Here is a 22,234-nt window from a genome sequence, read left to right as displayed (position 1 = left end):
GATACATGAGCCCAGAGAAATCAAGGGTTTTCCTAAGGTCCTAGAGCCTCTTAAGCAAGGCTGTGATTGAAAACAAGTTTCCTGACTACAAATCCACAGTTCGTTTGAATGTTTCTTCTGGGTTCAAGTCCTGATCTTGGCCCCAGGGTAAGCTATTCCAGTTGTGAGTTCCAAATGTCTTAGCTGGAGTATTTTATGATGCCTAACTTCAGCTTGACTTCCTGATTTTTCTCCCACCTTTTTTCTCCTTCTCTTCCTTATTTCTCCTGCTTCTCTTCCCATTTTCCTTCTTTCCGTCTTTCCTTCTCCTCCTCCCCTTCCTCCCAGACCAACTGAATGCCTGACTTAATTAACCCTGTAGGTCGCCATCAGGTTTTCTGCAGTTGCGAGCTGTGTTTTGCCTTAAGTCACATTGCCTGGATTACTGTTTCCCTTGAGGAGAGTTCAAACTCCGCCTTAACTGAGTTGTGCACTTCTCCGTTTTCAGAAATTGGGAGTTTCCTGAAGAGGGTCCTGGTGCTTTCATTGTGCAACTCGGCCCTTTTGCTCTCTTGGTTCGAGGTCTGCTTACTTTCCTGCCTCCCATCCTAACTGGTCATGTCAATGGCAAGGTGACTCACAGCAGCCCATCTCATTAACTGTGTCCTCAGGGCTTCCAGTATCTCCTTTCTGCCCCCACCCTCAACCCTACCCCCTGCTGCTCCCTTTTTGAGTGGGCTTTCAGTGTCTCCCTGTTGCCCTCTGCCCACCTCAGTCTATTGTGCCCTGCTCCATTTCTCTCTTGTGAGATTACCCAGGTTTTGAGACCATGGACTTCATCAGATATCCAGGTTCAAATCCTTCAACAGATTTTATTCCCTGTGTAGTCTTATTGTTGGGAACTCACTCTCTCTGAGCTTCCATTTGTGATCTGTAAAAAAGAGATACTATTATTTCTGCTCGTAGTGTTACTGGGAATCTTAAATGAGATAATGCATGGGAATTATTTTGAAATATGCTGGCCCTTAATAGGTGTGCAAGACATGTTAGCTGTCACTCCTGCTCATCCTTTTTTTATCCCTGCACTTTATAGCTGCACTTTCTCATCTCCCTTCCTCTAGATGGCAAAGATACAGGTTACAGGTGCCAACATTAGAGCTGTAGGCATGAGAAAGAGGCCTAATTTGTTCCAGAGGGATGTGTAAATTTCAGAGAAAAAGAATCATTGGTTTGAATTCCAGTGCTTTTATTTGCTTGCTATTTGACCTTGGGCAAATTATTTTGCCTCTCTGATCCTTAACTGTTTTTATCTCTGTGATGGAAATAAGAATATATACTTTCCCGCAAAAGGCCACTGTGTGATGTGACACACACACACACACACACACACACACACACACACACACACACTCCTATAGATGCATATACATAGTGACCAATAGACTTATCAATACTCATTCCTGCCTCCCTTATAAACTTAACAAAAAGGGAATATTTTGGAGATTTGGTATGATTTAATGTACAGGGATAAGCACTTTTCCTCCTTCAGGGGAAATCTGAAAGAATTCATAAAAGCATGAGAATTAATTGAGACCCCTGTGTGCACTAGGTGTCAAGGCAGTGGTCCCGGACATTACCTGGGAGGTAAAGTTAAACCCTGGTGGCTCCTCTGAAGTTTGAAGTCTCTGCAGCCCCCTAGTGGCCACTGATTGTAGCAGAAGAGTCATCGTTCTTGACAGATTACTCTGATCAATTTGACTTTGGACAAGAATTATGTAGAGAATAATGCATGGAATGAGGAGTGAAAGGGCCTGCATTTGAGTCTTTTTAACATTTCAAATAGAAAATTATTCTTCCAGTGTACATGCCAGTGAAATCTGATGAAAATCCAAACATATATGCCCCCATACTAGGAAAGCATTAACCAACATATCCTTTCCAAGTATTAACTTCCATACCCTTTCCTTCCTCTTCTCTTTCTCCCTCCCTCTCTTCCTCTACCAAGGTAGGAGCATCCTTTCTCTCCTTGGGTCAGATCATTCTTTTCCCTTAAATTTGTAAAGGCAGTGTACCCAGTTTGAGTTCCAGGGAGAAGCCAGTTACCTGTCAAATTAAGTGAGTTGCCAAACATACAGCAGGAAGCAAAATATTCCTGGGATTAAGTTTCTTTTGTTATTAGGTTTCCAGTTGCCAAAGGCAGTACCACAATGCTCTAAGGAGCCTGGCCTGGGAGAGCAGAGGCCTGCTTGGCCACCACCTCCTGTGAGGCAAGGGAGACATTACTGCAGCACTCTGCAGCTCAGTGAGAGAGATTCAACTCCACTCTGTGCTCTGATTCTATGAGGAAGCTTCTCTGCTGTCTTTCAGGCTGTGAGCTCCTCAAGGGAGGATCTTGCCTTATTTTTTGCTCTGACAGTTAGCACAAGACCTGACAATCAACTTTTGACAGGAAGGAACGGAGGGGATTTGTGTGAACCTAACCCTGTAGTTTTGTCTTTGGTCCTAGTGAACCACTTGTTATAAACACAGCCATTATCTGAGTTCTGTGTTGGCAGCTCAGGAGAGATGAAGGGAAAGAGAGACCAGAGGTACAGTAAAGAACTCTTACTCCCAAGGCTGTGAGCAAGTGTTCGATCATTATTCCTTCCAGCTAAGTCACCCCTAGATCTTCTTGGCCTGTTACTCATGGAGGGATAAGTAGAGCAGTATGAATAAGAGCACACGAGGGAGGGCCTGAGACGCACATATGACTATGTGACCCAAAGAAAATCAATTACCGCCTTGGCGGCTCAGTGTGTCTCATCTCTAAAGCTGGAATTTAAAATATTTGCTTTGAAGAGACTAAAGGAGGTGACACATGTTCAAGCACCATTCTGAGAAAACGCGGGATGAATGACAGGTCTGAAATGTACTTGCTGTAGCTGAAGAACTCTTAGAGATCATCGTCACTCTACCCCCACGCTGCTAACTTCTCTCGTGTAGATGGTGGGTTCCCAGGAATGCGTTTAAATCGTGATGGAAGGGTCAGAGAAGATTCTGTCTCAGGGCCCTAATCCAAGCTGTTCTCGGATTTGGCGATGTCGTGCTGCCTCTCCTCCCACTCCTCCCTTCCCCTCGCCTCCACTTTTATTCCAGAACCAGCTTTTCTGAAGTCGGACCCGTTTAATCTCTTAAATGCATAATTAGGGAGAGTGCTTGATTGCAAAGGCCTCTTCCAATCCTCCCATTTATCCAAAACACGCTCCTCTTCACATAGCAGAGAAATAGGGCAGGGAATCTGGAGGAAGGGAAGGAGAGAGGGGAGAGGGATGGAGGGAGGGCGGGGCGGGCCCTGTGCTTTTCTCAATGAATGCCGAGGCCTCTGCAGATTTGCATAGGACCCTGTCTCGCCGCGCCATTGGTTTGCGGGTGCGAGCAGGGCGGGGCGGGCCTGCGTGAGCCTGGCCGCGGCTCGGAGTTAGCGGTCGAGCTCCGCCCCCGCCGCGGCCCCGCCCCCTCCCGGCGCGAGCTCGCGATTTCGCCAGCTGCAAGTGGCGGGCGCCCAGGCAGATGCGATCCAGCGGCTCCGGGGGCGGCAGTGGAGGTAGCAGCTGGCACATCCCGTCACTGCTGTCCGGAGGGTCGCACAGCACAGAGGCGCCTTTGGCCGCCCTCTGCTCAGCCACCCGAAGCCAGGGGGGTGGGGGGCGCGGCTGCCGGTGGATGAGGAGGGGGCAGCAAGATTTCAGGCTCTCTTGCCCAGAATGCTTTCATTCGGCTGCTGCCGCCGGGGCCGCTTCGGTGCCTGAGAAGTCTGAGCAGACGAGACGCGGGAGAGCAAGGACGCTGCAAACTTGGCACGGCGGCGGCCTGAGCCTCCGCTTCACAGCGCGGGGGCTCGATTCAAGCCCAGAAGTTCAGCGAGCAGTGCAATCCGCAGACTTCCCGCTGCGGAGGGTTGCAGGAGGGTGCGCGAGAAAGCAACCCCTGCCCCCGGTTTTCCCCTACACTAAAGGAGAGGAGCTCAGAACCCGAAAGGAGCGCAGAGGAAGGAGCTAGGACACCAGAACGCTCAGAGCCATCCGTTCCCAGCTGGAAAGTTGCGGAGGATTGGAGGCTGCTGGAGAGCAGACAGACCACAGCTCAAGCCGCGGGGGGCAGGAGAGGACTGCACCCCATTGCCGCCTCCCTTCAACCATAGTAGTTTCTCTTGTTCCGGAGCGCAGAAAGCTACAGACGAAGGCGCGGCGCTCGTAGCGGCGCGCCAGAGGCACAGGGTCCCAGCTGCTGAGCTCAAGGCGCTCAGGCTCTCTTGACACGCCCCTGAGCTTCTAGCCCCATTTTATTGAGACTCCTGCTTGCCTCCTTGCAGTTGGAGGAAAGCGAGAGAATCGAGTGCACGCATAATCCCCGCACAGATCAGGTGGAAGGAACCTTTCAGGACTAAGGACTATTCGGAGACCCTTCTCATTTGAGGGGAAGTGAAGGGCGAGGCTGGATCCCAGAGAGTGGGGAGACTGGTATAAACAGCCCTTCTCTGACGGGATGGGATCCTTAGGGCTCCTAGGGCTGCTGCTGCCGTTCCTTTCAGTGGCAGCCTCGGGCTCAGGGACCGGGACAGAAACCGGGACCGGGACCGGGACCGGCCAGCTTGTGGGCTCAGCCGCCGTGGGGCCGGCCCTGCAGCCTCGGGAGCCGCTCAGCTACTCACGTCTGCAGAGGAAGAGCCTGGCGGTGGACTTTGTGGTGCCCTCGCTCTTCCGCGTCTATGCCCGGGACCTGCTGCTGCCGCCTTCGTCCTCGTCGGAGCCGAGGGCTCGCCAGACGGAGGCGCGCGGCTCCCTGGCTCTAGACTGTGCCCCACTGCTTCGGCTGGTGGGGCCACCGCCTGGGGTCTCCTGGACAGAAAGCTTCAGCTCGCCAGCTCCCGCCCAGGCACGGACGCTGACCAGGGTGCTGAAGGGCGGCTCGGTTCGCAAGCTCCGGCGCGCCAAGCAGCTGGTGCTGGAGCTGGGAGAGGAGGCGATCCTTGAGGGCTGCGTTGGGCCCCCAGAGGAGGCGACTGCGGGACTGCTCCAGTTCAACCTCAGCGAGCTGTTCAGCTGGTGGATTCACCACGGCGAAGGGCGGCTGAGGATCCGCCTCATGCCGGAGAAGAAGGCTTCCGAAGTGGGCAGAGAGGGAAGGCTGTCCTCAGCGATCCGCGCCTCCCAGCCCCTCCTTCTCTTCCAGATCTTGGGGACCGGTGAGCAGCTCCCGCCTGAACGTGTCGGGATTTGTATTTTTAGACACATCAATTTGCAACCACTATCAACTAATCCCTGTTTCCAAAACCCCAGCCTCTCATTCTTAGCTCTTTTCCTCCTTCCGCAAACCTCCTCCCTCCCATTAGACCATATTTTCTTATTTTTTTCTTGAACATGGTCACTCCCTGAGGGTTTTCCTTTCTCTCCAGCAACCAAGTTGGGAGAAAAGTTTTCTGTTCTTGGCAGAATGCCTCTATCAACTTACATGGGGTTCCAGCCAAAATTGGATGCACTTCTAATGGGGGCCCCCGGGATGTTTGAAATGCCCTTATTACTTTTGTGTTCCAAGCTTAGCTCTAGCTCTCAAGACTGTTGTCCATCTTCCCTTCCCCTTGTTCCTCTTCCTGGCCATCACAGATGTGGGCAATATGGTACACTTTCTCAGAGAATGTAGGCCTCTTCATCTTGTTGAATCCTACCTTGCTGTCCCTTTCAAATGTTGGCTTACCTAGGGATTGCCTCTTCATTGATTCATTCTGCCCTCTTTCTCCAACCCCAGTGTGCTATCCACTCTCAGCCTCTTGTTTTTCCTCTCAGATGTTGTTGGGAGAGCCCCAGAGGAACTAAGGAACATGGGACAGGAGGGAGATGTGAAGAGAGGGAACAAAGTTGCCAGGATTGTCTCCCTTTGAGGTAGTCACAGTGAAGCCAGGAGAGACAGTAGTTGAATTCCCTTTCTTCTCCTGCCACCCCCCAACCCCCCTTCTAATTCTTAGCTTGAATGTCCGCAGCAGCAGCTCTGGGTAACAGTCTCTGGCATGCCTGTTTCACTGCAGATCTCTCTGCTGGAGACTCCTGAAATGAGGTTTCTGTTTCATTTACTCTCTCATTTTCTTCTCCTATTCACTGAGTTGGGGGTGTATGTGCAAGCACTTACTTCTAACTCTTCCCATAGTATTCTTTGACTGGGAAACCAGGTGGTTTTGAATGGACGTTTCTCTCCTAAGACCACTGGGGAAAGGCTCAGTGAATAAAATATACCATGTAAATGAATGAGAAAGCACAGAAAAGAAATCATGCCTTTTAAAAGCCTACACTAATTCCATTGAGCAAACCCAGCATCTTTTGTGTCATTCTCATCATCAGAAATAAATGAAATTTTTATGCTCCACTGGTTACTAATGTCTAGTATTAATTGGATGGAGAGCACTGAAAAGAGCCCACTGTAGAACTACAAGTATCTGCCATGCTTGTCCCAGCACACACATATACTCCCACACACACCCAGTACTCTCCTTCAGCAGGGATATTTAGAAGCTGAGGTTCTTCAGTTATTGCACACACACGCACAAAACATACTGGTATGTGGTCCCCAAGGAAAACAGAGTCTGGATGCATATTTCAGCATTAGCATTGGTGGCACTGGCACCTAAAATGACCCCTTTGTGTTCAGTGCTGGAATTTTGTTAAGAGGCAGAATTTATAGTAAGAGGCAGGGTCTGATGAGTTTGATGGTGCCTTCTGTGAACTGAGATTGGAGACCAATACTGTTGTCTCACCACAGATACTTTGGTGAAGAACAGCTGTGCTTTAATGTCAGCCTGGCTTCTGTGGTTTATATAGGCAACATTCTCTTCTAGCGCCTAACGTATTTATAATGGATATAAAAATGACTTCTCTGGGAATGTGGATTTTTTTCCCCTTTCATGTCCATGAGCATCTCTGGAGCTTTCCTGTCACCTCTTGTCAAATGGCTATAGGCCCAGCAGTCTAGATCAGCTATTGTGAGATGTGGGTGGCAGATAAAAGGGGTCCTTTCCATAGCCCTGAACTTGCCTACTATAAACAGGGAGGTTGCATGAAGTTGTCAGTGGGTGTCTCTGAAGAGTCACATGCTTAGTGCTTTTGAAGAATATACTCTAGTCAAGCCTTAGGTAGGAGTTGAAGCTGCTGAGCAGGGGAGTTTCACGTAGAGAGGAATGTGCTTCAAGAGCTGTTCTGCTGCTGACAGTAGGGAAGCTCTGTGAGCATCCCAAGTCCTCCCTCAGCATCGTAGTCCATTTGGCAGTTGGACGAAGGCCTTATGCATCATTTGACACATCTAACAATGCTGTTTTCAGAAAGAGCCAGGATTTTGTCATTAAAAGGCTAGAAATTTTGGCCAAGCATTTTTCAGCAGCATTGGGATCAAATGATTATTGATGGGATCAAATAAGACACTAAGTGTAACTGTATGAGCTCCCCATGACCTCCAGAGAGACAGACAGTTTATTGAAAAGCACTTTGGGCCTTATGGTGATCACACTTGGAACAGGCTGGACTCTCTTGCTCTGAGGCATATGCTGTTTTCGGTTAGGCGGATGGCCATGCAGGACAAGCCTCTTGCCTTACCACTGCCTCCCCAGCCTCATTCAGATATGGTTTCCACTGCAGACCTTCCCATGGAGGGAGTGGACACACCCTGCTATCTCATGTTTCATGTTTGGGGCAATATATATCATGTGGTTCCATTCACTTTCCTGTATGAAAATTCAAGCTTAGCTTCTCACACTTGGATTGATTTTACTATTTATTGCGTTTGAAGAAATGGGTTTATTCTTCTTATATAGACTTGTGTTGTAGAAAAGACATTTAACCCCTCTGTGACCTAGGATCTTCAAGTATATAAAGGAAAATAGGTACAACTCAGCTTATTTCTCCCTGCTTCTGCCCAAATGACCGTGGTCTGGCCTAGAGGGGCACAGGCATGCTAACTGTGAGGAGGGGACAGGAGAGGAAGTGTGTTCTGCCTGTTCCCCTTGTGGTGAGTGGCCTACAACAACCCATTTGTCTCAGACTGAAGATAGCTTCCTGAATCTGAACAAGACCGTGACTAGGGATGTGATTGAAATGGAAACGCACCCAGTCAGGATAAAGTAACTTTGTTTTGCTTGTGGTTTGGGATATCTGAGAGGATGAAAGCATGTCTGAGAGGCCTTATAATGCATGATATGCAATGTTTTTTCTTCCTGGGTTGCTTTGAATTCATAAATGGGATCAGTATTTCAAAGTACTCATTCATGGAGAGTAGAAGGGGTAGAAAGGTAGAAAGGCCATTGCTGAGACTGTATGAATTTTGGTGCATCATTCTGGGATAGTCAAAACCTCAGAAAAGATGTCTGCCGCATTGCTCACAGCCCCACTTTGTAACCTGTTTTGACATCTTGCTTCTGCCATCTCCCAGGCAAAGACCTAGAGGATATTGACTTGTGGGATAGGAGGGCCTGTTTCTCTATAAGCAGCCCCCTCTCACTCCAGGAAAGGGGATATATGACTGGGGATTTTACATGTGCTTTGGAGAGGCCTGAGAAACTTAAAGTAGAGGTATGCAAAGCAATACACCTGACCCTTGACCTCACACATCTTTCAGTCCCTCCCGATTTTATTTCTGGAGAGGGCAAAGAGAGCCAAGGAAGATAGAAAGGAAATTAGAGCTCCCAGAAGGGATATCAGTTATTGGAGGTGAATTGGGAGAGTTGGAACTAGTCCAGAGAAGGGCAGAGAGCTGATTTAAGAGTTGAAGGGACTGATTTATGGTGAAAGATGAAAAGAATTAAATATATATGGCTGAGTGAAGTGGCAATGAAGGGAAAGCCATGGTAACAATCTACAAATCTCTGAAGAGGGAGAGGCTGTGAAGGAGAGGAGTTATATAGTGTGGCCCGTAGAAGTAACAAGATGAGACTTGCAGAAGGAAACTTCAGGGTGGATATCAGGGAAACCTTATTTTCTGAAATTGATATTCCTCTGACTATGGAATGGAATTCCAAAGGAGCAAAGAGTAAGGTAAGATGTGGGTCAGATAAGCCACAGCATTCATAATTAATCAGTTTTATATTTGGAAACGAGAAGACACAACAGGAAGGAGAGCTGGGATGGGGAACAGCAGCAGGGATCAGGATCTTTCAGAATTCAACTCTCAAGAGACTTTGGATGTTGATGTTTCCTGTAGGAAAAGAAAAGAATTGCATATGTATCTTTGAAATTGGATGGGATGTACTTACAGAGAAGATTGTTAGTGGAAAAAATATTTTGAAATTACTGGGTTTATTTATATCTGCCCCCAGACTGAGACAGAGTATTTCTTTGGGGTGCTGTCTGTCTATCCACTGGAGAGGAGGCCATACCCATAGAGGATTATGCATCTGAGATGCATCTCTAGTGTGTGTGTCATCAAGCCATTGGGCAGGGCAGGAGATACCTAGGTCTTGAGAAGATGAGATCAGTTCTAGATTTGGTGGACTGCTACTAGCTACTTGAAAACCCTTTGACATGCTGAGAATATATATATACACACACACATATATGTGGCTATTAGAGTGATGAAATCATCTAAATCCATTTGATCTTTTCACAAATTTACAAAAGAAAAAGAAGGAAATCCCATGAGGGGTTTATGTGCATGGTGTGGGAGGAAGGTGTTACCATTAATAAAACTGAATGCTTTTATAAGGAAGTATGTCTTCTGAAGGACAAGGGCGACCAGCCTGCACGTGGGAGAGGAAGATAGGGGGAGTTGTGTCAGCAGAAGTGGTAGCCCTTGCCACTCTTAGGATTATTGCCTGATAACCTCGCTTTGTGGGAATTTGCCCAGCCTGGTTCATAAAGGACATTTTGCCTTTCTCTATAACGATTACTAATGTCCTGTTATGGTTGTATGGGACTTTGTAATTTTTAAAGAACTTTCAAATTTATTATTTTTTCCTTGATAAGACTTTTTTCAAGGTAAAAATTGGTAGACCTAGAAACCTTCACTTATGTATTGGGAGGTTATGAGATGCTAGATGCTGTGCTAGGTCCTAAGACTACAGATCTTTTTGCCTTCAAATCAGGGCTCTTTTCACTAAAGGAATCATCTCAAGATGCAGATTATAAATAACAAAGACATGTAAATAGATGAAAAGCTTTACATTATCCTTGTCAAAAGGCCATGCAACAAATATTTGGTGTTCGATAGCCATGACTTGGAAAATTCTTTAAAATATTTTATTTTCTTAAAATCTTTGAGCCCCAGTTTCATCATTAGCAAAATAGTGATAGTAATAATTCCTATCTCAAGATGTTGTCATGGAAATTAAATTAGAGGATACATGTAAATCTGTAACCCAATGCCTGAAATAATAAAGTGCTCCATCAATCTGAACCATATGGTTTTTCCTAGCAGCAGCAACACCCCAGTGTCTGGTTGTGCAGGTTGTGTACTCTATAACTCCAAGAATTGCATATACATTTTAGTTTATTTAAATGGTGCCATCTGGAGTTGTGCACTCCCTATGTGTGGCCACATGTGGTGACGTTAGCAGCAGATGTGGGCTCCCATGCAACTGACTTCTAATTCCTGAGATAAGAAGTGGGATCCAGTGGAAATGGGGAGAGTGACCAGGATGATAGTTTTTATTGTCTTACTCAGAAACATGGATGAGGAGAATTGAGGTGTGATATTTACTTCATTTCTATTAAGTAGTATCTTCCAAGGTCTTTTGACCTTGGATTTGGTTCAAAGATTCAAGCAGTATATTCACAATCCAGTTATTTTTTCTTCTACACAAAGAAAGCAAGCCTTAACTTTATGAAAATAGGAAGTCTAATAATGAAGAAGAACAAGATAGAGGCATTAGAGAACAGTAGTTCTCAGATGGTGGGTCTTTCTTAACTGAGAGCAATGTGTGTAGTTCAAGCCCCTCAGTGCCTGGAGAGGTGCTGGGCCACTGACCTCTGGTAATTTGTTATTATTAGCTGGAGCTGTGCCCTTTCCTTACATTTCTGGCTTCACCATTCGTTGTCAAGTGGAAGGCAGGAGAAAGATGGAAGGTGCCAACTGGTTGATGGACATGAGCCCAGTAAGAGCAATTAGACCTTTCAGATTTTGTGGAGACACATAGCCCAGGGACTTGAGTCTTCAGGAATGTGGCTCAACCTAAAAGAGGCTGTTAAGCATCCACATAGCATTTTATAGGTAGTATTTTTTATGAGCCATGGCTGAGCCATTGCTTTCAAAAGATGCACATGGACGTTATTTCTGCTTGGGAGTCGAAGGAGAATAGGGTATTTTTGTGAGGATGGTTATAGGTCCAGAGGTTATGTGACAAGAGCTGCGAATAAATTTATCAAAGAGCCCTAGGGGTGTCTTCTTTTTTAGAGCCATTGTGTTGTCCTCCAGTCTAGGATGTGGCCAATGTTTCTTAATCTAGTGATGACCTGGGATATTCATATGGGCCAAGGTGTGAGGAAGGAGCAGTTTAAAAGAGTGTTGGCGGGCGCCTGGGTGGCTCAGTTGGTTAAGCGACTGCCTTCGGCTCAGGTCATGATCCTGGAGTCCCGGGATCGAGTCCCACATCGGGCTTCCTGCTCAGCAGGGAGTCTGCTTCTCCCTCTGACCCTCTTCCCTCTCGTGCTCTCTATCTCTCATTCTCTCTCTCTCAAATAAATAAATAAAATCTTTAAAAAAAATTAAAAAAAAATAAAAGAGTGTTGGCCTGGTAGGGAGGTAGGGAGGGGGTGGGAGGTATCTTCGTACCCTTCTTGCTGAGCCAGATTTCTCAAAACAACTTTTTTTTTTTTTTTAATTCAGTAAATTTTGTGATGAACTTTCCAGCTGGGCTCTTATGAGCTTGGGTCCTTTCCCAGGAAAACTCTCTCAGATTCACTTGGTGAACATAGGCATTCCAGAATGTGGGAAGTCCCAGAACTGGGCAGGAGGAGAGCTCTGTTGGGGCAGATGCATCTAACCATTTGGTTAATTAAGAGTCTCTGTGTCTTGAACATTACTTTTGTAATTACATAACAACAGGTGCATGGAGAGGTAGGCAGTGAGAATTCCCTGGAGTAAGGAAAAGGCTAACGGGAAGATCTGAAAATAAAAACAAAGAAAATCCAAGCAAGCTTAGAGGAAATCAGGCAACTAGCCAGAGGAAATCAAAAGGAAACTTTAAACCACTGACTCTGTTTTTCCTCTTATTTATCTTTTATTCAGTTTTCATCAGAATATTGTTCATGAGGGTGGGCATGGGCAGGTCTCCTTTATAGATCCTTTCCACATTTTCAGCCCAGGTAATTAAAGTAAGTGTTCCGTGGTGGAGGGAACACTAGATTAGGAGCTAGAAGACTTGGATTCTATTATGATACTGGCCTTTTATTAGCTTTGACATGTTGTGCAACTTCCTTAAACTTGTTGAGACTCTGGGGCTTTTTTCCTAAAGGAGAAAATACAGAACTTGTCTTGAGTACCTCATGGAGTCTTTGTGAGCATTATATAAAATAACCTACTTGGAAGATTCTAGTCTGGATTATTAAGGAATAAATATATAAGGCCATAGAAGAATGAATGTGTACAAGATCATAAAACGTGCTGAGATTCTACTTTATCAATTCATAATTTCAACCAACCCTTGGCATTAGGGAGCAGCTCCCAGATTTTGAGGCAGATGTTGGGCTTCATTTAAGAGCTCAGTAGCCCTGAAAAGGGGTTATGTGGCCACTTCCCATGGTTTCTCAAAATGAGGTCCTTTTATTGAAATAATTTTGCTCAATTCTAGACTTTTCTGGAAATGAATCTCTGGTTGTGGGACATAAGAACTTGCATTTTAACGTCAGAAAATTATTTTTTTAATTGAGTGATGACAAATACAATGAAGTACATTGAATGTATTAATCTCATGTATAGCTTGATTATAATTCACATATGCAGCTTCCATATAATCACCACCCAGATAAAGATTCAGAACATTTCTAGCATCCCAGGAAGTTCCTGTTTAAGCCATTGTGTGGACATATGTTGTCAGTTGTCTTAAATTGATTTTGGAATTGCTGAATTATATGGTAAGTGTATGTTTAACTTTATAAGGAATTGACAAACTGTTTTTACAGCAGTTATACCACTTTATACTCCCATCAGTAATGTATGAAACTCCTTGAGAATACTTGATATTGTCAACTTGTGGTGGTATGTTGTTGTGGTGTTAATGTATACTTTGTTTTGTGTTGGTTATCTAATATTGCATAGGAAATTAGCTAAAAAATTAGTGGTTCAAAATAATAATAACAATTTATCTTTTATAGTTCCTATGAGTTAGGAATTTGGGAATAGCTTGACTAGGTGTTTATTTGCTTGGAGTCTCTCATGAGATAGCAGTCAGATGTCAGCCAAGGATGCAGCCATCTTAGATCTTAACTGGAGCTGCAGGATCTACTTGCATGGTACCTTGCTCGTAAGGCTAGCAAACTGATACTGGCTAGTGGTGAGAGGTCCCATTGCTTCTCCAGGTATTCCTGTCTATAGGGCTGCTGGAGCATCCTTGTAACCTGGTGTCTGGCTTCACTGAGAGTGAGCATCCATTGAGATAATATGATCTTTTTTGGGGGTAAATATTATGAATCACAGTGTTTGATTTTCAAATGTTGAATTAGCTTCATATTCTCAGAATAAACCCCACATGGTCATGATGTATTGTATTTTTATGTATTGCTGGATCAGCTCACTAATACCTCGTTGACAATTTCTGCATCTGTGTTCATGAAGATTATTGGTCTGTAGTTTTCTTGTCTCTGACAGGCTTTAGGGTGTGGGTGATGCTGAGTTCATAAAATGAGTTGTGAAATGCTTCCTTTTCTGTTTTTCCTGGAAGAGAATTATAATTTTTTCTTTCTTGAATTTTTGTTTAATAGAATTTGCCAGTGAGGACTTCTTGGCCTGGTATAGTCATTGGAAAGTTTTAAATTACTAATTATGTTTATTTAATAATGATTATAGGATTATTCAGATTATCTATTTCTTTTTGAATGAACTTTAGTAGTTTGTATCTGTCAGAAAATTGGTTCATCTCATCTATATTGCTGAATTAATGCAAGTTAAATTGTTCATAATATCCCCCTATTATTTTTTATGTCTGTAACGTCAGTAGTGATGTCCCCTCTTTCATACTTGATATTGGTAATTTACATCATCTCTCTCTTTTCTTTGTGGTCATTCTGGCTAGAAGCTTTCCAATTTTATTGACTTTTTTCAAAAAACACATTTTTTTTGTGATACTGATTTCTTCTGTTATCTTCATATATTTCATTTTCATTGATTTCTGCTCTTATTATCTTTTCTTCATTTTGTTTGCCTTAGGTTTAAATTGTTCTTCCTGTTTCTAGTTTCTTATGGTGAAAACTTAGATCATTGATTTGAGACCTTTATCCTTTTTCTATTATAAGTATGTAATGGAAAAATTCTCTCCCTAATAACTTGGTTTAGCAACATCATATAAATTTTATTATGGTGTAATGAAATTTACTTTCTATTCAATTAAAATACTTAAAAATTTTCCATTTGGTGTTCTTTTCACTCATGGTTTTATATGTGTTTTTTATTTCTGAATATTTGGGGATTTCCCAGGTATCTTTCTCTTACTGATTTCTAGTTTAATTCTGATATAGTCTGAGAACATACTTGGTTTGATTTTAGTTATTTAAAACTTGTTCAGGTTTGTTTTATGCCTCAGAATATGGTGTATCTTGCTGAATGTTCCATGTTCCACACTTCAAAAGAACATTTTCTGTTATTATTTGGTGGAGTGTTCAATCGATGTCAGTTAGATCAATTTGGTTAATAGAGTTGTTCAGATCTTTTGTACCCTTACTTATTTTTTTCTGTTTGCTATTTGCATTACCAATAGAGGATTCCTAAAGTCTCCAGGTTTTGTTTTATCTACTTCTCCTTTTAATTCTATCATTTTTTATTTCATGTATTTTTTATTATGTTCAATTAGCCAACATAATACATCATTAGTTTTTGATGTAGTGTTCAGTGATTCATTAGTTGAGTATAACACCCAGTGCTCATCATCACACGTGCACTCCTTAATACCTATCACTCCGTTATCCCATCCCCCCCACCTCCCTCCCTTCTGTGACCCTCAGTTTGTTTCCTGGAGTCCAGAGTCTCTCATGGTTTGTCTCCCTCTCTGATTTCTTCCCCTTCAGTTTCCCCCTTCCGTGGTCCTCCATGCTATTCCTTATGTTTCACATGAGTGAAACCATAAGATAATTGTCTTTCACTGCTTGACTTATTTCACTTAGTATAATCCCCTCCAGTTCCATCCATGTCGATGTAAATGGTGGGTATTCATCCTTTCTGATGACTGAGTAATACTCGATTGTATATATGAACCACATCTTCTTTATCCATTTATCTTTTGAAGGGCATCTCAGCTCCTTCCACAGTTTGGCTACTGCAATGAACATTGGGGTTCATGTGCCCCTTCTTTTCACTACATCTGTATCTTTGGGATAAATACCTAGTGGTACAATTGCTGGGTTGTAGGGTAGCTCTGTTTTTAACATCTTGAGGAACCTCCATACTGTTTTCCGGAGTGGCTGTACCGGCTTGCATTCCTACCAACAGTGTAAGAGGGTTCCCCTTTCTCCACATCCTCGCCAACACTTGTTTCCTGCCTTCTTAATTTTTGCCATTCTAACTGGTGTAAGGTGGTATCTCATTGTGATTTTGATTTGTATTTCCCTGATGGCTTTCATGTGTCTGTTAGCCATTTGTATGTCTTCTTTGGAGAACTGTCTGCTCATGTCTTCTCCCCATTTCTTGACTGGATTATTTGTTTTTTGAGTTTTGAGTTTGAGAAGTTCTTTATTAAGTGCCTACACATTTAGGATTGACTCATTTCTTGATGATTTGATTCCTTAATTATTGCATAATATGTCTTTTTATCCCTGGTGACATTCATATTTTGAAATTCATTTTGATTGATATTAATATAGCCTCTTAGGTTTCTTTTGATTATTGCTTATGTGGTATCTGTTCCAACTTCTTACTTTTAATTTATATCTTTATATTTACAGTGAGTTCCTTATAGAAAACATATTGTTGGATATTGTGTGATTTTTAAAAATTTAATCTTATAGTCTTTGTCTTTCATTTGGTCTTTTAGGCCACTTGTACTTAATGTTATATTTGATATGGTTGGATTTAGATCTATCATTTTGTTTTTGTTTGTTTGTCTCCCTGTTTTTTGTTCTTCTATTTTTCCTTTTTTGACATCTTTTAGGTTATTTGAATATTGAATTCAGTTTTAATTTATCTATTGGTTTTTTGGCTTTATCTTTGTATTTTTATTTTAGTGGTTGCTCTAGACATTACACATATATGTTCTATTTTTGTATATATGTATGTTATAGTTTTATATATATATATATATACACACACCTACATATCATATGTATTTATATATAAACTCTAGCAGTCTACATCGAGTTGACATTTTAGTACTTCAAGTAAAATATAGAGCCTTATAATCATATAGGTCCCTTTACCCTCCACCTTTGTTATAGTTGTCCTGTGTGCTATATCTACATAATTAAAAACTCTGAGAATGTGTGTATATATATATATATATACACACACACACATAGCTTTTAGCAGTTATACATATTTTACATAATTTAAGAGGAGAAAACTAGTCCTTTATATTTACCCAGATAAATAACATTTTTCTTACTCTTCCTTGTTTTCTGAAGTTCCAGTTTCCCTATTTAATCATTTTCCTAAAGGACTCCCTTTTTCATTTCTTTTAGAGCAGTTCTGCTGGTAACAAATTAGCTTAGTTTTCCTTTGTCTGAGACTGTCCTTATTTCACCTTTATTTCTGAATTGTGGGTTGACAAGTCTTTTCTTTTTACACTTTAAGAATGCTGTTCCTTTGTCCTTCATAGTTTCTGATAAGCATTCTGCCATTAAATTGTTCTTCCCTATATGTAGCTGTTTTCAAGATTTTTCCTTTGTCTTTAGTTTTCAGAAGTTTGATAATTTGACTATTTGATTATGATGAATCTGTGCATGGTTTGCCGTCTGTTGAGATTCTTGAATCTGTAAGTTTACATCTTTTATGAAATCTGGTTCGTTTTCAGCCATTATTTCCTCATTTTTTTTTTTTTTTTGCACTAATACCTTTCTCGCCTCCTCTGGAACTCCAGTTACACAACTTTTAGATCTTTTGCTACTGTCTCACATTCCTCAAAACTCTAATTTCTTTTTTCAACTTTTTTCTCTCTGTTCTGCAGATTGGACAGGTTCTGAGATCTATCTTTGAGTTTACTGACTCTTCCTCTGTTTCCATTTTGCTATAATTTTTATTTTATTATTTATTTATTTATTTATTTATTTATTTATTTATTTTATTATGTTAATCACCATACATTACATCATTAGTTTTTGATGTAGTGTTCCATGATTCATTATTTGCATGTAGCACCCAGTGCTCCACGCAGAATGTGCCCTCTTTAATACCCATCACCAGGCTAACCCATCCCCCCACCCCCCTCCCCTCTAGAACCCTCAGTTTGTTTTTCAGAGTCCATCGTCTCTCATGGTTCATCTCCCCTTCCGATTTCCCCCCCTTCATTCTTCCCCTCCAGCTATCTTCTTCTTCTTCTTCTTTTTTTTAACATATAATCTATTATTTGTTTCAGAGGTACAGATCTGTGATTCAACAGTCTTGCACAATTCACAGCACTCACCATAGCACATACCCTCCCCAGTGTCTATCACCCAGCCACCCCATCCTTCCCACCCTCCCCCACTTTGCTATAATTTTTAATATTAGATGTTGTATTTTTCAGTTAAAATTTTCCGTTTTTTATTTTTATTTTTTAAAGATTTTATTTGAGAGAGAGAGCATGAGCAGGGGGGAGGGGCAGAGGGAGAAGCAGACTCCCTGCTGAGCAGTGAGCCCACTGTGGGGCTAGATCCCGGGACACTGGGATCATGACCTGAGCCGAAGGCTAATGCTTAACTGACTGAGCCACTCAGGTGCCCCAAATTTTCTGTTTTTAAAAATAATTTCTATTTCCCTACTTAGAACTACCTTTTCATCAATTTTCCAGAATGTTTACTTTTCCCTCTGGGAACACAGTTATAACAGATAGCTTCGTTAAAGTCTTTGATCACTTCAACATCTGGGTCGTCTTGTTATTGGCATTTGTTGATTATCTTTACCTTTACGAATTGGCCAAATAATAATTATGGCTGAATAATATTTCATTGTATATCTGGACCACATCTTCTTTATCCATTCATCAGTCAGTGGGCATTTGGGCTTTCTCCATAGTTATTCAGCCATCAAAAAGAATGAAATCTTGCCATTTGCAATAATATGAATGGAGCTAGGGTGTATTATGCTAAGTGAAATAAGTCAGTCAGAGAAAGACAAATACCATATGATCTCACTCACATGTAGAATTTAAGAAACAGAACCGATGAACATATGGGGGGGGAGAAAAAAAGGAGAGAGGTGAACAAGCCATAAGTGGCTCTTAACTATAGAGAACAAACTGAGGGTTGATGGAGGGAGATGGGTGGGGGATGGGCTAGATGGGTATTAGGGAGGGCACTTGTGATGAGCACTGGGTGTTGTATGTAAGTGATGAATCACTGAATTCTACTCCTGAAACCAATATTGCACTGTATGGTAACTAACAAAATTTAAATAAAAAAACCCAATTGGTCATTTGTTTTATTTTGTTTTGCTATTGTATATTGAGTAATTTTACATCATATCTGTGATGGAGCATCATGTTGTTTGGTCTGAGACCTGGGTGTATTTTAAATCTCAGTTTTCTTTTTCTTAAAGACTTTATTATGCTGCTTTGAGTCTGTCCATACATGTGTGCTCAGAGATGAGCTGGGACCCTAGGCCAGTTTCTTCACAGAATTAGCATATTTCTGTCTCTCCCTTCTGGAATTCTCCTTAAGCTCAGTTTTACCTATCTGTACTGCTTCTGCACAGTTTGTGCAATGGGGGCTGTCCTTGGGCAAAATAGAGAGATAAAAGAGAAACAAATCAGGGATTCTGTCCATACTCTGGCCTGAAGTGCCCCCTTTTCCCAAGCCCCGTCCTGAAAGATGTGGTTTCTAGTAGGTTCTCTAGTAGAGTTGTGGCTACTGACATTGCCAGCCACACTGACTCTGCTGAGAGCTCACTATCATGAGATGAGCGGGAGAAAAAAAGGAAGAAAAAACAAAGAAATAGAAATTTCCTTCCATACTTTCTGGATCACAAGGCTCCTTCTCCTGGCCAGAAAGAAGAGATTTCTGTGGCCATTTTACCCATACCATTACCCTAGCTTAGCTGGGTGCCCACATTTGGTTCACAGATGCAACAGAAAAGAGGTAAAAACAGAACACTTACCTCCATATGGATTGCTTTCCCAGATTTTGACTCTCTTCCTCAATATTCCTGGTTTTATTTATTTTTCAGAGTCCCTTAATAGTTGTTTTTCATATTTTGTCCAGAGTTCTTTGTTGTAAATAGGAGGATAAATAGAATTTAGTGGGCTTACTCCATCATGCTGCACTGGAAGTCCCTCATTCCTTTTTGGAATCAGAGTTTCCATCAATAATATTTTTCTTTCATTCCCTCTTTCCCATGTCAGGGTGTGCTAAATGCTTCCAGGCAGAAAATCAGGACAGTGCTAGGGCCTACCACTTTTATTTTCCTTTTCTCCTATGCTACTGATTATCCCATGAAAACAGTTTTTTCACATATTTTGTCCAGTTTTACAGCTGTTTATTACTTTATCATGGCTGAGAGCCTATAAAATGAACTTTGAGATCATGGCCATGTTGGCTTATCTCCAGATACACCATCTAGATCTGTGTGAGAGGTGCTCACCAAACAGAAATTAGACAAGGGAATCCTCTGTAAGAGTATCTATAAATTTGGACTTTTGCCTGAAGAAATGCTTATTTATTGGTTCACCTATTTCTTGTTTGTTTGTTTGTTTTACATTGAGTGCTTACCAAGTTGAATCAAGTACAGTCTGTTTCTCCCAGGAGTTCACAAACTAGTTGGGAGAGAAAAAGGCAAACAAGGCGTGCTAATAAGTAACTCCAGGGAACGGCTGCACTTGATGTTGAAGAAAGGACGCAGATGGTTATAGTGGTTCAGGGGAGGCTTGGAGATGTCAGCTCCAGCTGGGGCGATTAGAGATAGTTTTGTTCTGTTCCTCCAGATCTCAAAAACCATTCCCTGAAAGGCTGATGAATTCTCCTTGCTCAGTGCATGGTAGGATGTGTGAAGTTCCTCTAAGACAGGAAATTATAGCTCTGGAATTTTAGAAAGAATAAGTGTATTGCCTTTTGGCAGGGGGTCAGGTCAAAGGGGGTCAGGTCATTATCTGCTGAGAATGATGGTTTTTCTTTTGGCAGAAGTGAGTTAGAAAAAACTTTGAGAAGGAGGTGATTTGAGAAACTGGGTCTTGGGGGGAGTATAGAATTAGAGAAAAGAGAAGGGCAAAGGACCTTACAAATTAGGGCGATAGCATAAAATAACACCCAGAGGAGGAACAGAGAGAGACAGACAGACAATGTGTGTGTGTGTGTGTGTGTGTGTGTGTGTGTGTGTGTGTGTGTGTGTGTGTAACAAAGTAGGACTAGCCAGAGCAGAGAAGCCTAAGGAATCCTGGGGGTTGAGAGGCTGGGTGCTGAGTCAGGTAATCTGAGTTAGAGGGAGGGCTGGCTTATTGAATCAGAAATTTACATTTGATGCTGAAGAAATCAAAAAGTATTTAGTTTTTGAGTAGGGGAATGTGTGTTGACTGCAGATTCTTCAAGAAATGTTGTTTGGTTGTAGGTCTCAGTCCTGGACTACACAGATAGTTGCATTGGAGCCTTGAGAGGCTGTTGTACTGGCTCAGGAGTGAGGGACTCGGCGATGGGCCAAAAGATGCCCAGTTGTAAGGGGAACAAGAAGAAAGGAGTCAAAGGACCAAGGGTTTGACCTGGGGGCCCTGCAGACTGGTGGTATTACTGAAAAGAAGATAGTTGGGAAGAACAACTGGTTTTGGGAGGGGAAGTACCTGAAATGATGACCGTTTCATGGGTCTCCATCTGAAGATCAGGTTATCTGGAATGCACGTGAAGGTAGGAAACAGAAGCAGGGGCAGGTAAGAGATCCAGGTGGAAGATACGGATGTGGGAACTGTTTACATGGACCTCATGGTTTACTTCTTGAGAACAGATGCATTTTCCTGAGGAAGAAGAAAGAGGAAGAAGGTCACACCTTGGATTTAGGCAAGTTCATAATTTGACAATGGAATGGAGTCAATGACATCACTAGAAAGAACTTCTAAGAAGGAAGAGAGGCCACTGGATTGTGGTGTCATGGAAGCTAAGGGAGATGGATGTTCCAAAGATGGAGTGGAAAGGCCTGGTGTTTGTCCCAGAGCCTTCTGGAGAGCAGGCAGAGGTAGAAGGAAGTTTATCGGGGGTGCTGAAGAAATTACAGCAAAATGTACTTATGTAGTTGTTCGGTTTGTGAAAGGAAGAAGAGAAGACCAAGAGAATGAAAAGTCAATGATATTAGAAGGTTTAACAGAACGAAGAAAAGATGTGTGAAGGATGAACCTTCTTAATAAAATTAGGAGGGAAAATGCTGCAGAGAAAGGAGGTTTAAGGAACAGCAAGGGAAGGGATAATTGCATAGCAAGAGCACTCACTCTAGGCAGTGTGGACTCTTCTCCCAGATTTGGATGCATTCCATCCAGGCTGTGGCTGCTTCTTAAAATAGAGTTTTTGCTGCCTTATCGTTTTAAGTCGTTCTGGGAGGCGGGGAATCACTATTTTATGAGGCTGCCCAGTGCTTGCTGGACCTAGAACTGTTGGGAAAATACTGAATAGTGGCTACATTCTACTCTGTAACTTAATACTAGTAACAACCACGACTGAACAGTTTTACACAGATTACTTCATTTACTCTAAGATGGCAAGGTTGATTTTAGTATTACTCCCATTTCCAGATGCGTTGAGGCGCATAGACGTCAAGTAACCAGTCATGGTCACACAGCTAGTAAGAGAAGGATCGAGTATCCGAGTCCCACTTTGTTGAAGTGTGCACCTGTTATTTCTTGGTCTTCCTGCTCCTGCTTGTGGTTGTCATTCTGCCTCCAAGTATTGTCTGTTCTCCAACATGAGGGCCCTTCAAATATATGAGGTCAGCTATC

The 22,234-nt window shown here is 42.6% G+C and overlaps 1 protein-coding gene and 1 long non-coding RNA gene across 4 annotated transcripts in view; one reads left to right on the top strand and one right to left on the bottom strand.

The window, feature by feature from the left end:
• Window positions 1-4,411: 4,411 nt before the first annotated feature.
• The window catches only part of ALK (ALK receptor tyrosine kinase), a 685,531-nt gene continuing 667,708 nt past the window's right edge, over window positions 4,412-22,234 (top strand). The window contains exon 1 of the mRNA XM_027621933.2: window positions 4,412-5,203. Coding sequence (XP_027477734.1) covers window positions 4,504-5,203 — 700 coding nt within the window. The 5' untranslated portion in view covers window positions 4,412-4,503. The remainder of the gene's footprint in view (window positions 5,204-22,234) is intronic.
• LOC113937535 lies at window positions 9,070-21,309 on the bottom strand. Of its 3 annotated transcripts, none has more exons than XR_003524642.1 (4): window positions 21,092-21,309; window positions 20,034-20,339; window positions 19,423-19,530; window positions 9,070-9,189 (listed from the first exon to the last, which is right to left on the bottom strand). It is a non-coding gene; the product is annotated as an uncharacterized LOC113937535 (long non-coding RNA). The 3 variants fall into 3 exon arrangements; XR_003524640.1 differs by having other exon boundaries at window positions 20,034-20,077; XR_003524641.1 differs by lacking the exon at window positions 9,070-9,189 and adding an exon at window positions 18,805-19,040 and having other exon boundaries at window positions 20,034-20,077.

The sequence above is a fragment of the Zalophus californianus genome, chromosome 8, assembly GCF_009762305.2.
Source record: "Zalophus californianus isolate mZalCal1 chromosome 8, mZalCal1.pri.v2, whole genome shotgun sequence".
NCBI lineage: Eukaryota > Metazoa > Chordata > Mammalia > Carnivora > Otariidae > Zalophus > Zalophus californianus.
Note: the sequence above shows the minus strand (reverse complement) of the source record. Positions and strands in the feature narration are given on the sequence as shown.